This window comes from Manis javanica, chromosome 4 (genome assembly GCF_040802235.1).
Source record: "Manis javanica isolate MJ-LG chromosome 4, MJ_LKY, whole genome shotgun sequence".
Lineage (NCBI taxonomy): Eukaryota > Metazoa > Chordata > Mammalia > Pholidota > Manidae > Manis > Manis javanica.
In genome coordinates this window covers 1605046-1617182 of record NC_133159.1, presented here as the reverse complement: position 1 = coordinate 1617182, position 12137 = coordinate 1605046, and the positions used below count along the sequence as shown (strand labels likewise).

General features: G+C 57.4%; 1 protein-coding gene across 1 annotated transcript; it reads right to left on the bottom strand.

The window, feature by feature from the left end:
- Positions 1–1222: 1222 nt before the first annotated feature.
- On the bottom strand, positions 1223–5773 carry ACTRT2 (actin related protein T2). The gene has a single exon (XM_036999590.2). It carries the CDS (start codon positions 3262–3264, stop codon positions 2134–2136), a length of 1131 nt encoding a protein of 376 aa, XP_036855485.2. The 5' UTR covers positions 3265–5773; the 3' UTR covers positions 1223–2133.
- Between the last annotated feature and the right edge of the window lie 6364 nt (positions 5774–12137).

Here is a 12137-nt window from a genome sequence, read left to right as displayed (position 1 = left end):
GACGAACAGGGTCCTGGGGGAAAATAAAAATTGCTAACTTTAATATCTTTAGAGACCCCAAAGGAGAGAAAAGAGAGTGAAAGTGAAAAAGTGTTAGAAGAAATAATAGCAGAAAATGTTCCAAATTTGGCAAAAAGACATAAATCTACATATTCAAAAGGCTGGATAAATTCCAAATAACATAAACCAAGACACATCATAATTAAACTTCTGAAAACTGAAGACCATGAAAATCTCTTGAAAGCAGCCGGCGAGAAGTGGCACATCACCTATAAAGAGCAGCAGTTAAATGACAGAAGTTGTCTGACCCAAAACCAGGGGCGGCATGGAAGGAACTTGCATGACCTTCTTCAAGTGCTGAAAGGAAAGTTAACTGTGAATTCTATACCCAGTGAAAGTGTCCTTCAGGGGTGAAGGGGAAATAAAGACATTCTAAGATGATGGAAAACTAAGGTTTGCTAGCAAACCTATCCATAAAGAGTGGATAAATGTCTCAAAACAGAAAGGAAATAATAGGAGGCTTGGAACTTTAGAAGGGCAAAAGAACATTGGACTGGGTAAAAACAGGGGTAACCATATTAGACTACTCTTATGTCTTAAGTCATTTGATGGTTGAGGAAAAATCTTAACCACCTCTGAAGTTGTCCTCAACATGCTTAGAGGAAACAAGGCAATTCTATTCTAAACATTTGGGAGGGTAAAGGGATCTAAACAGAAGATTCCTACACTTCACTCCAAGGGGTAAAATGTCCTTACCAGTGGACTGTGAGGTTTACCAAAGGTGATCACTAAAAAATCAATACAAAGCAATATACTCAAAAACCCTATCAACTAATCAAGGTGGTATCCTAAAAAATGTTCAAGTAACCCACAGGTAAGTATGAAAAGAGAAACAGGAATGAGCAATAAGGGAAACAAAATGGCAGACTTAAGATGGAACAGATTACTTTAAATGTAAGCCATCCAAATACACCCATTAAAAGACAGAGATTCGTACTATGGATTAAAAAAAAATAACTATGTTCTGTTCTCAAATACACTATGTGCTCACTTCAAATATGACATAAGTAGTCCAAAAGTAAAAGGACAGGAAAAGACATACCTTGCCAACCTTAAATACACACACCGTTTAGATCGATGGGTTTATTGCATTCAGGTGGAATTTTTTCTAGTCCTTTCCTTTAGGTTTTCCCTCCCTCTTCCCCCATCCCTTCCTCCTGAATCACCTCATCCTCTCCTTCCTCCACCAGCTCGCGGTGTCTACCCTTCTGTTCTTTCTCTGTGTGCTTCTAACCCTATAGAAACACATTCCTTTATATATGTACATACAAATGGGTACAGATATGCATGGAAATGTGACATTGTTTCTCTTTACCGAAAAAAGGGGGGATCATTTTACAAAGACTTCAATTTTCCATTTCTCTCCCAGTTATATTCTGGGAGAATTCCACCAAAGCAATGTGGAAAAATTCCTTTCATGCATAATTTATTCGATCGTTACTTTATTGATAGCCATTACCTATGTATCTAGTATTTTACCCCAAACAATGCTGTAAACATCTTTGAAAGTAAAACACATAGACACATTGCAATAATCAAGTAGACGCATTGATTCTTAAGTGCCCCCTGGGAGCAGGGGCCCTTAAGCGTCCTAAACAGATGACAATTTCTGCTCCTGCCTATCATCCTGCTCAGCTGCTCGGTCTTGTAAAGACAGAGTGAGAGCCCTATTGCCCTGAGGATCTAGCCAGGGGAGGGGTTGTTGATCCTCAGGACAAGGCGGCATGCCAGCTTGCTCCTGGCACTCCCCTTCCTGTTGAGTCTAAGACATATTTAAAAAGCAGATTCCAGGGCCCTGCTGACTTGAGCAGGAAGCATGAGGTCGGGGTCCCTGCTTTCCATAAAAACTCTGCAGATGGACCCAGCCCCTGCTCATAACCCAGGGCTTTCTCAGGAGAAAGTTGGGGGGAGTGTAGGCAGGTGCAGAGCCTTGGAGTGGTTTTTCCACCAGGGTCAGAAATAAGTCTGGTGCCGCCAAAAAGAACCAAGCCCAACACAGCCCCGCACTGCACCGTTTTCTCTTATTGAACATCCTGCCGATGCCAAAGGGTGAGCAGTTGTCCCGGCGCTCCCTCAGAAGCACCTCCTCTGAACCACAGATGGCCCAAACTCCTTGAAGTCTGCGGAGGTGACCCACATCTGCTTGAAGCTGCTCAGAGAGGTGACGATAGAGGCACCGATCCACGTGGAGAACCACCTGTCAGGGGGAGCTGTGATCTTGATGGGGGTCCCTTTGGGAGCCAGCTGCTCCAGCTCCCTCAGAAGCCGGTCACTGAGGCCCTGGAACAGAGTGGTACCCCCAGACAGCACAATCTCCCCATACAGCATCCTCTGAATCTCAGTATCACATTTGGTGATGCTGTGGGAGACCATTTTGGAGAGGCCTGGGGTTGGGGCACCCAGCTGCTCGGGCATGAACAGGGCCTCCGGCGCCTGGTACAGCTGGTCCCCGATGTGGACGATGTTGCCATCCTGCAGCCTGTACTCTCTGAGCACCTCCTCCGGCCTCCGGGAGAGCTCCTTCTCCGGCTCCAGGGCCACATAGCACAGCTTCTCCTTCATGTCGCCCACCAGGGCTTTATCCAGCACGCACGGGAAGGTCCTCCCGCTAGCCAACAGCAACTGGGTAAGATGCTCTGTGATGTCCCTCCCTGCCACGTAGAGCTTGGAGACCGCGTGGGGCAGGGAGTACCCCTCGAAGATGGGGATGGTGCACGTGAGCCCATCCCCACTGTCCACCACCAGGCCTGTGACGCAGGCCGAGGCGTAGAGGGCCAGCACAGCCTGGTCCGACAGGTAGAAGGCGGGCACGTTGAAGTTCTCAAACATCACCTCAGCCATCTTCTCACGGACCTCGTGCGGGTTCAGGGAGGTCTCGGTCACGAGCACTGGCTGTTCGCTGGCTTTCACCCCCAGCTCCCACTCAAAGAGGTGTTTGCAGAGCTGCTCCATGTTGTCCCAGTCCGTGACCAGGCCCCGCTCGATGGGGTAGTGCACGTGCAAAAACTCAAGCTTGTGCAAGGCTTCCTCTCCCACGAAGCACTTCTGATTGGCGCCTGCTGAAGGCATCTTGAATTTTGGGTACCCCACAACTGAGCTGATGACGTGGCGGGGCCCAATCTCCCCAGACAGGCCTGCCTTACAGAGCCCGGACCCATTGTCAAAGATCACAGCTGGAGAATCTAATACTTGCGGGTCAAACATGCCTGCCGCCCTCTCTTCTGTGCCCCTCCAGAGCCACACGGATCTCTCGGGCCGCTTTGTGACCCAGCTTCCTCTTGGAAGTTTTAAGAGCACAGGATTCCACAGTTCTCAAGGGCCCTTCCAGGCAGGGCTAGAGGACAGCCAGTCCCCAAGGGCCCTCCATCCCCACCTGCAGACCAGCTCTCTTCTGAGGCCTTTCCAGGGCTGACGGTCCCAGGTAATAATGATCCAGCCACGGCAACAGTTGCCCTCAGCCAGCATCACAGGGCCTTTAGGGTGGGCGCTCAGAGCCCCAGCACTCCCTGCCTGGTGAGGCCCCAGAGAGGGAGGAAGCTGTGCCCACAGCAGTGCCACTAAGCCCATGGACCTGAGGCCTGGCCTTACAATCAGGTGAGGCAGACCAGCCTGTGCCTGCCCAGGGAAATGGCATCTCTGGCTCCCTGAGCTGCTGTCTGTGGCATGACAGAAACACGCCTCCCTTCGCTGAGGGATGACCAAGTGTCAGGCACAGAAGGGGCACACCAGGTGGGAGGGGCAGTGCCCACAGTCCCTCCACAGCAGGCGCTCAGAACATTCTTTCTGTATGTAGCCTCCTCCAGGAAGCCCTCAGGGATTTCTCTTCCCTTTACAAAGCGAAGGCTGTCCCACAGGGTAGATGCTAAGCAAAGCCCTCTGGGCCTGCCGGCTCCCTACAAGCATACATGTCCCCATTCTGGCTTGAGGTCAGGGCCCCTCATTGCCTTCTGCAGCCCTGAAAGCACTGGCACAGAGCTACATCCAGTGGTCCATAGGGTCGGGAACCCAGTGGCCCATGAAGATGAGGAACTTAGGTCTCGTGAGTGGGGAAGCCCTGATCAGAACCCGGGACATCTCTGCCTATATGGCCTGTCACACAGTCAGTCAAGCCCACTGAAGCATATCCAGAAATGGCTAGGTCATCAAGGCTGAGGTCAAGGGCAAGGCTTGGAAGGCAGTGGCCGGCAGGTCTAGCCTGCGTCCCTGTGGGGCCCGTGGAGGGGCACCTGCTCCAACCCCCCAGAGAACCTTGCCTGCAGCACCGGACACCCGGCCCCAGGACTGGTTTCCACCTGGGAGCCAGGTGCACTTCCCTTACTGTGGGCAAAGTGGTCTTGGGGAGCAGGTGTCTGCCGGATGGTTCTTTGCCCCGTCATAGCCCCGAGTTCCCTCCAGCGCAGCTCCCCCATACAGGGAGCTGCCCCCTGACCACCTTCTGGGCTTACCTCCCTTCCAGATGCCCTTGCCTCCTTCTGCATGTCCTGCCAACCCTTCCTGACCCACCAGCAAAAACATTAACAACGTTAGTCACAGACACAGGGGTGTGGTGGCGGCACCCCCAGGTCTGTCCCGGCTTAGAGCCGATGAAAACTTGGTATCATCAGAGAATTGGGTCTGCTGCCATGGGAAGGCCCCAGGCCCCGAGTGTACGGAGCCCAGAGCCATCGCCGGCCACCTCTGATTTCAGTGTCTGGGGGAGCACATGTCCCTCGGCAGGCTGCTGCGGGGCCAGGAATGGTCAGCAGACTGCTGTGTCTTGGAGCTCCAGCCTGCTTCCATCACAAAAGTCAGTGTCCCTGGGTCTCAGGCTTTGCTAGAATTTTCTTGCTGTTGCTAATCACTCCAGGCCTAATCAGGAGGAATGTGCTGGCAGGGCTTCTCGATGCAGGTCCTAAAAGTGTCCCACGTGGGAGGTGAGGTACAATTCCATGTCAGTTTCAAACGCTGGGCTGGGGCACAAGGGTGTGTCCTGGTGGCACATGGTGGCCCGGGGCTGGCTGAGGCATGTGGCATTTGCAGAAGGGACAGAGAAGGAGAGGTCAAATGCTCACCCAAAGCTTAGAGTGACCAGTTAGGGGTGGGCTGTTCTGAGCCACTCCACACCTGCTGCTATTGCAACTCACACTAATAGTGTCTTGGGGCTGCCGGCCTCTGACCTACGTGCAGGTCACGTGAGCACGTGCAAACCCCCTTTGCACCCTCCCCAGACCCAGCTTCCTCAACAGCCCCAAGTGAGGTCTGGGGTACTCACCTGTTGCTTGTAGCTTGCAGTTCCCTGTCCTTCTGTGACCCCAGTGGCCAGCCCCAGACAGCCCAGGCCCCCGAGGACAGAGCTATGAAAACCGAGCAGCTCTGAGCAAGGGCATCCAAGGTTTCCAAGGCCTCTTGTCCTCGGTGTGTCACTCCTGCTGAGCTTGGGACGGCACCACCCTCTGCCCCAGGCCTGGCACGCCTGCCCCACCCCACGACCCAGGACAGTCATGGTCACTGGGTGCCACATGCCCCGAGATGCCAGGAATGTTCCTTCCCTGCTCGCCACTCACGACTCGGCATCAGGAGGAGGCTAGATCCCCAGTCATCGTCTCCTGGGCTCTATGAAGCCATGTGTCCCTCCGTCTAGTGACCAACACAGCTGACGGATTGTCCACCACAACCTGCAGAGAGTCAGAGAGGCTCTGAAGAACGCCCATGAGAACAGGGGTCTCTCTGGGGGTGACATCACGGGGCCGCTGAGGAAAGTGGGTTAATGAGCCATGGCCCATGTGATGTTCCGCTGGTTTCAAGGCTCCCCCCAGGGCAGAAATTCCCCCCCATGGTTCTCCAGTGCCTGGGAACCTCCTTCTCAGCCCAGAAACGCCACCACCCCTCCACCCCTGGGGCTGAGAGTGCAGAGGCGCCATGTGTCTCAGAGCAGGTGCCACGTCTATACCCACAGGTGTCAATGCCACTTCAGTGGATGCAACGTTCAATGCAACAGAAACTCACTGTCTAAGCACTGGCTGCAAAGGTTGTGTTTGCTACTAACAGGTTCGCCTCCCCTCCCGACTCCAATTAGGAGCTTGCCTGTGAGGCTGCCCTGCCCCCACCCCGTGCCCGCCATGCCTCATAAATCGCTTAAACAAGGTCACGGGAGAACTGGCTGGACCTCCATCTCCCTCCGCAGGCCAGGTTCCGCGGCGCGGTCACTCTGGAGGACGCTCGCTTCCACCTCACCCAGGAAGACCCACTCATTTCTGCTCCAGTGATCACGCCCAACAGCAGCCCTCTCCAGCTTCCGCAGGGCCCCCCTCTTCCCCTGTCCTTGGAGGGGCCCCAGCCTGTGACGGGAGGCGGGCGGCTCTTGGGAAGCCTGGGAAGCTGCCAGGCGTTTGGCCTTGGGAATGGGCGGCCCTGGATCTGCTGGGCATCCCTGCTTCCCACTGACCTGGCTCAGTGTGGCTGGGCCACCCAAGCCCTGGGCCGGGGTCCACCTTGTCTGTCCCATTGTCCCTGGTTCTATCTGTCCAGAGCCTCAGCCAGTGAGTGAGCCACAGACTGGGCTCATTAGTGCTGCCTGCCAGCCGGCTGCCAGATCCTGCTTGCACAGTGCCTGGTCCAGGGCCGGCCAGCAGCCTTAAGAAGCAGGGAGACTGCAGATGGTGAGATGTGCACTGCTCTTGCAGGAGAGAGAGAACGGCTATGTGTCCAAGGAGCCAGTGGGAGTCCAGGGGCCACGGGGGCTTGCAGGGTGCCCCGGGAACGGCTTCTCTCCACCCCTCTGCCCTCGTCACTTCCAGAGGAGCCCAGAGCCCTGAACCCTCTTCCTGGTAGACAAGCACTTCTGAATCTCTGAGATGGAACTTGTATCTCCAACCCAACTGTCCATTTTTGTATCTACCATCTCTCCATCCATCCGTCCACCCCCCTACGCCCCTCCCCTGCTCCCACCCACCTACCTCTCTATCCAACTTCCTGTTCAACTACCCTCCCTCCCTTACATCTGCCTCTCTTCTCTCTGTGGTCATCCTCTGCTCTCCGTCCACCTCCTGCCTCGGGTCCCCCGGGCTCAGCAGAGCCTGGGGGCTGATGGCATAGCGCCTGCAAGTCCCGCCAGCTCTGCTCTCCTCCAGACAGCCAGGTCGGAAACGACACCCCTAGGTCTCTGCTCTCTTCGCCTCCGTGAACCAGCCTGGATGGGGCAGGCCCGGCCCAGCACAGCCCCAGGACACCCGCACGGTCAGGGCTCCCACAGCAGGAGAAGGAGTCGGTGCTGAGCCGACCTGCTCTGGGGACCCTGCCGAGGGAGCCCTTGCTGGTCTTCTATGGTCCAGTGTGGCTGTGCGGAGACCCCACTGGGGGAAAAGTGAGGCAAGCCCGTTTGGTGGGAGACAGTCTGAGGCCTCGCTGACTCCCTGGCTTTTTGTCCCCACTTTCTGGAAGCCTGATCCTGAGCACTTAAAAGATTTTAAACGATTTTTGTTGTTGGAAGCCCAAGAAAAGCATCACAGAAAAGAAAAAAGCAGCTTTGCCTATAAGCATTTTGGGGTTCTCCTCAAGATGCTTTCAGAATGAAACGGAAACATGCTGCACACACATCCTGTCTCCTGCTTTCTTTCCAAAGCGGCATGCCCAGCCTGTCCCTGCATGGGGCAGTGTCCCCCCAGCAGCTCCCTCTGCACCCCTGCCAGCACCCGAGCTCCTCGCCCTTGGTTCTGCTGGGCCACATGTCCCAGGTTCATTGGCGACCTCCTTGCCCCCCACCCCCTGCGGGTCCCCGTCTCTGCCTGCCTCACCTGTGTGGCCACAGCTGCTCAGGCTGACCCCAGCATCCTCTGTCGCAGTTTCTCTTAAATTCTCAGGGGTCTTGGACCATGCATTGAATTCGGGGTGTTGGCGTGAGGGTCCAAGTGTGTCCAGGGCCAGCTGGGAGAGGGTCTGCGGCCCGTCATCCCACTCCTGTCATCGTGGGGTTCCTGTGGGTGTGTCCATGACCCTGTCCATCACTCCTCTGGGGGCTCAGTGATGACGGAGAGGGCGGGGGCCTCACACTTCACTCTGCAAAGCTCCCCTCGCCTCCCCCTTCCAAGTGAGGACTCAGGCCTGCCACGGGGGCCGATCTGGCCACACCAGGATGCTTCAGGGGGGCCAGGCCTGACCTGCGTGGAAGACCTGCCCTTCCAGCATGCGCCTCCTGCAGCCAGGGCAGGGCTGCTCCCCACAGAGGGGCCCTGGGGGCCAGGAGTCCCCGCCGTGCAGGCAGGCAAGAGCCAAAGGCCCGGGCCCTCGGCCGCCTCCAGCAGTAGGTCCCCGGGGTGGGGGGCTTGCAGGGCTCGGCCACTGCCAGCCTCCTGCCCCCGGCCCTGCCACGTCCCACTGGTCCCTCCCACTAACCTGACCTTCTCCCTACGCAGCCTCACCCCTCCTCCCCTTGCCTCCTGACAGCGCTGTGACCAGTCTCTGGTGGTTTCTTCCCAAAGGGACCCCAGCCTTTGTGGTGCAGGTGGGAGTTTTGGGGTACAGCGCTCCTGCTTGGGTCATCCATGAATTCTCATACTCCAGTATCTGGCTGAATTATCGCCTCATGTTTACATCTGCGTGCGGGACGGCCGTGGCTGGCAGGCAGCCCGCCATGCGTTTTGCCCCTGGGGTGGGGGTGTGCTGTGCCAGGCTGGCCACTGAGCCCGTGTGTCTGCTGCTGCTGACTTGGTGTCAGAGGTTACACCTGCGTGACTGGCAGCCGTGGGGGCCCAGCCCTGGCAGGAGACACGGCCAGCCGCCCTGATGGGGGAGGAACCCCACCTGAGCACATACATGGGCAGGCATGGCTGGAACCCCGAGGCTGAGCTTTGGGGCCCAGGTCCTGGCCCAGCAGCTCCGTGGCTCTGTGACGTGGCCCACCTGACCACAGGGATTGTCACTCCCTGTGGGGGGGTCAGCCATCAGGATGGGTCACCGCCACAGCCCAAGCCCACAGATTCAGGGGCCACAGATGCAGGCCAGCCCATGAGGATGTGCACAGCATCACCTGTGGTCTGGGGACATGACCACCGCCACCTAGGGGGCTGCCCTGGTCAGCTCAGACACCATAACAAACACCACAGACCAGAGACTTAGTCAGCAGACACCCATTTCTCAGGGCTCTGGAAGCTGGGGTCTGAGAGAGTCTCAAGTGCTACACAGCCAGCGTGGTCCCATCCCGCTACGGCCCTGCCCCAGCCCTCCCTGCAGGAGGCCCCCTCCCACTGCGTCCTCACTGGTGGCAAGCAAGCCCTCCTCATAAGGACACTGTTCCCATCATGTCCACCCCACCCCACGGCCTCATCTGACCCTAATCACTGCCAGAGGCCCCACCCCCTAACACCACCACACTGGGGGGCTGGGCTTCAACATACGAATTTAGGGGGACAGAGACCATATCAACCATCCCTCTGTGCAGGGACCCAGAGTGAGACGCACAGGTGAAGCCAGAAGGGGCCAGGCTCAGCCTCCCAGCCACTGGCCGGGCCTCAGAGCCCGGAGCCCCAACTGCAGGGTGGGCGGGTACAGAGGAGGGGGAGAGCCCAGACATGCCGGGAGGGGAGGTGACCAGAGGCGAGGGCAGCAGGGGGCCTCCAGGGGATTAGGGACAGGCTCGTGGCAGCGCTGTCCTCTGTCCTCCTGGACTTGGAAACCTGGGGCCACCTCATCCCTACTTCATGGGCATGCCTGCACTTGGCGGGGGACCACAGGGGCCATGTGCATCCTGCCACTGCTGGAGGTGTGGGAGGCTGCAGTGCTCACAGGACGGACAGCCCCGGAGCTGAAGCCGGCAGCCAGCAGGCCCCTGGGTCACGGCCACATGAGCCTGAGATGCCCCATCAGCTAGTGCAGGAGCATGGACGGCCTTGACACAAGGGTCTCCTGTGGACTGGCTTTGTGTTCACTCTTCTTATTTTGTTCCAAAGGGGACAGACTCGATTTGAAGAATTAAAGCACTGATCACCGAAAAGTAACAGAGGAGGACCCCGCTCGCCACCCAGCCTGCTTCTCCGAGTGTAGACATGGCCCACGTTGCAACGAATCTCCCAGGTGTTTCTAGGCACAAGTGCGTATGGAAATGCCCAGGAAAAGGCTCTTTCTGCAAAGTGGATGCCGCCATACACACCGGGCTCGCCTTCTGGCAGCACGCACCGCCCCCGCCCCGTGAATGTGCCAGCCGAGCTGGGCCTCCGTCCCCCGTTGGCTGCTCAGCAGCCCGTCATCTACTTCACCTTATTTATCTAACCAATGTCTACTGAGATTTTTCCATTTAATAATTTTTCAACTGCTGACGTGTCTCTGATTTTTTAGAACTATTCTGAACAAAGCCGCAGTTGGAGCTGCTGCCCGCCTGCCTCCACGGGCAGGGTGTGTGCTTGCTGGAGTCCGGCTCCGCACAGCCGGAGGGCACCCACGTTTGCAGTGTGGGTAGATGCGGCCAGGATCTGAGACCCCATTTTTGAAGGAGAAAGGAGCAGCTCTCTCCAAAGGGTTTTCTCCCCCTTTTGGGTAGTCTGACACCTCCAGGTGAAAAACCAGCGGCAGGCGTGGTTAAAATGAGCAGGGCTGCTGCAGGCACCTTCCGGAGCTGCGGTGACACAGCCTCATCCACAGGGCAGCTCTGAGGAGACGCGTTTACTCTTGTCCAGCCCTGGAGGTCAGAGCTGGAGGCCAGAGCCGGAGACGGGGCCTCGGGCAGGGCTGCACCTCCCTGAAGGCCCGGGGAAGGCTGCTCCTGGCCTCCCCCGGCTCCTGGGGGACCCCCGGCTTGTGGCAGAGCTCCAGCCTTCCCACAGCACTCCCCTGCGGATGGGTCTGCATCCAAATTTTCCCTTTTCATAAGGACACCAGTCCTACCGGATTAGGACCCCACCTCAATGGCCTCTTCTTAATTAGACCTATTCCTAAGTAAGGTCACATTCCCAGGTCCTGGGGGTTAGGACTGCCATGTAAAAATTTGGGGAACACGATTCAACCCAGAACTGCTGCCCCATAAGAATGGAGTGCCCTGGGGTCAGGGCCCCTGCCATCCAGGAAAGGGCTGTATCTGTCATCTGCAGCTACTAACAAGTCAGCCTCGAGCTGGGCGGCTGATAGGGCGGACATTTCCCATCTCACAGTTTCCATGGGTGTGGCGCCTGGGCACGAAGGGCCAGGGTCCCCCGAGAGGCTGCCGTCCAGCTGATGACTGGGGCTGGGGTCTCATCCAAAGGTTCCCAGTGCAGGGAGGGCTTGCTTCCCAGCTCACACACATGGCTGTGGGCCGGCCCAGGTCCCCCACCGCGCGGGGCCCTCCCAGGCAGCCTCACGGTGCAGCAGCCGTCCTGGAGAAAGAGAAGGAGCGCCCAGGAGGAATGCCACGCTGTTTATAACCGGATCTCAGAGCTTCGTCCCACCGCGCTTCACGTTTTCTTTTGGTCAGAAGTCGGCCTGGCCCACTGCAGGGTCACACACAGCCCCAGGTGCCCGGAGGTAGGCTGTCCGGGCCCTCTGCTGGCTGCCCACACCCACCGGGGCACCACCCAAGGCCCGGGGCTGGGACCAAGGGTCACCAGCCAGCTGCTCTGATCCAGCCTGGCCGCTCCAGCCTCAGTTTCTCAGCTGTCAGCAGGGACGCCCCTTCTGCTGGCAGCTTCAGGCACTGCTGGAATCTGAGGAGAAAGGGGCATTAAGGATGTTCAAGGGGTGTGGCCCCATAAACAGGACACGGGACAATTGGCAGGAGCTCCCTGGCTGGGTGCAGCCACCTCTGGGTCCCTGAGAGATTAGCAGGGGGCTCTCGGGTGGCCGCGTTTACTCAAACTACTGCTGTGGCCAATTCTGATTGCTCCAAAACGTTTTGTCCTGACCTAAGACATCCCAGACAAACAGGGCATTCTCTCCCCCAGCATCCAGGTGAGTCTGTGCGGTGGCCACCCCCTCGCCGGGCCTGCCCTGACCTGGGGCCAGTCAGCAGGAGCTCGCTCCGCGTGGCCCTCAAAAGACGGGGTCTCCCGCCCCCTGCTGGAGCCCAGGTGGAAGTGTCAAAAGATGGGGAGACAGGAGCTGGGGAGAACAGACCGAGGTTTGTATTCAGGCGA

Excerpts from the sequence above, each read along its gene's own strand:
- ACTRT2 (XM_036999590.2), bottom strand. The coding sequence starts at position 3,264 with ATGTTTGACCCGCAAGTATTAGATTCTCCAGCTGTGATCTTTGACAAT.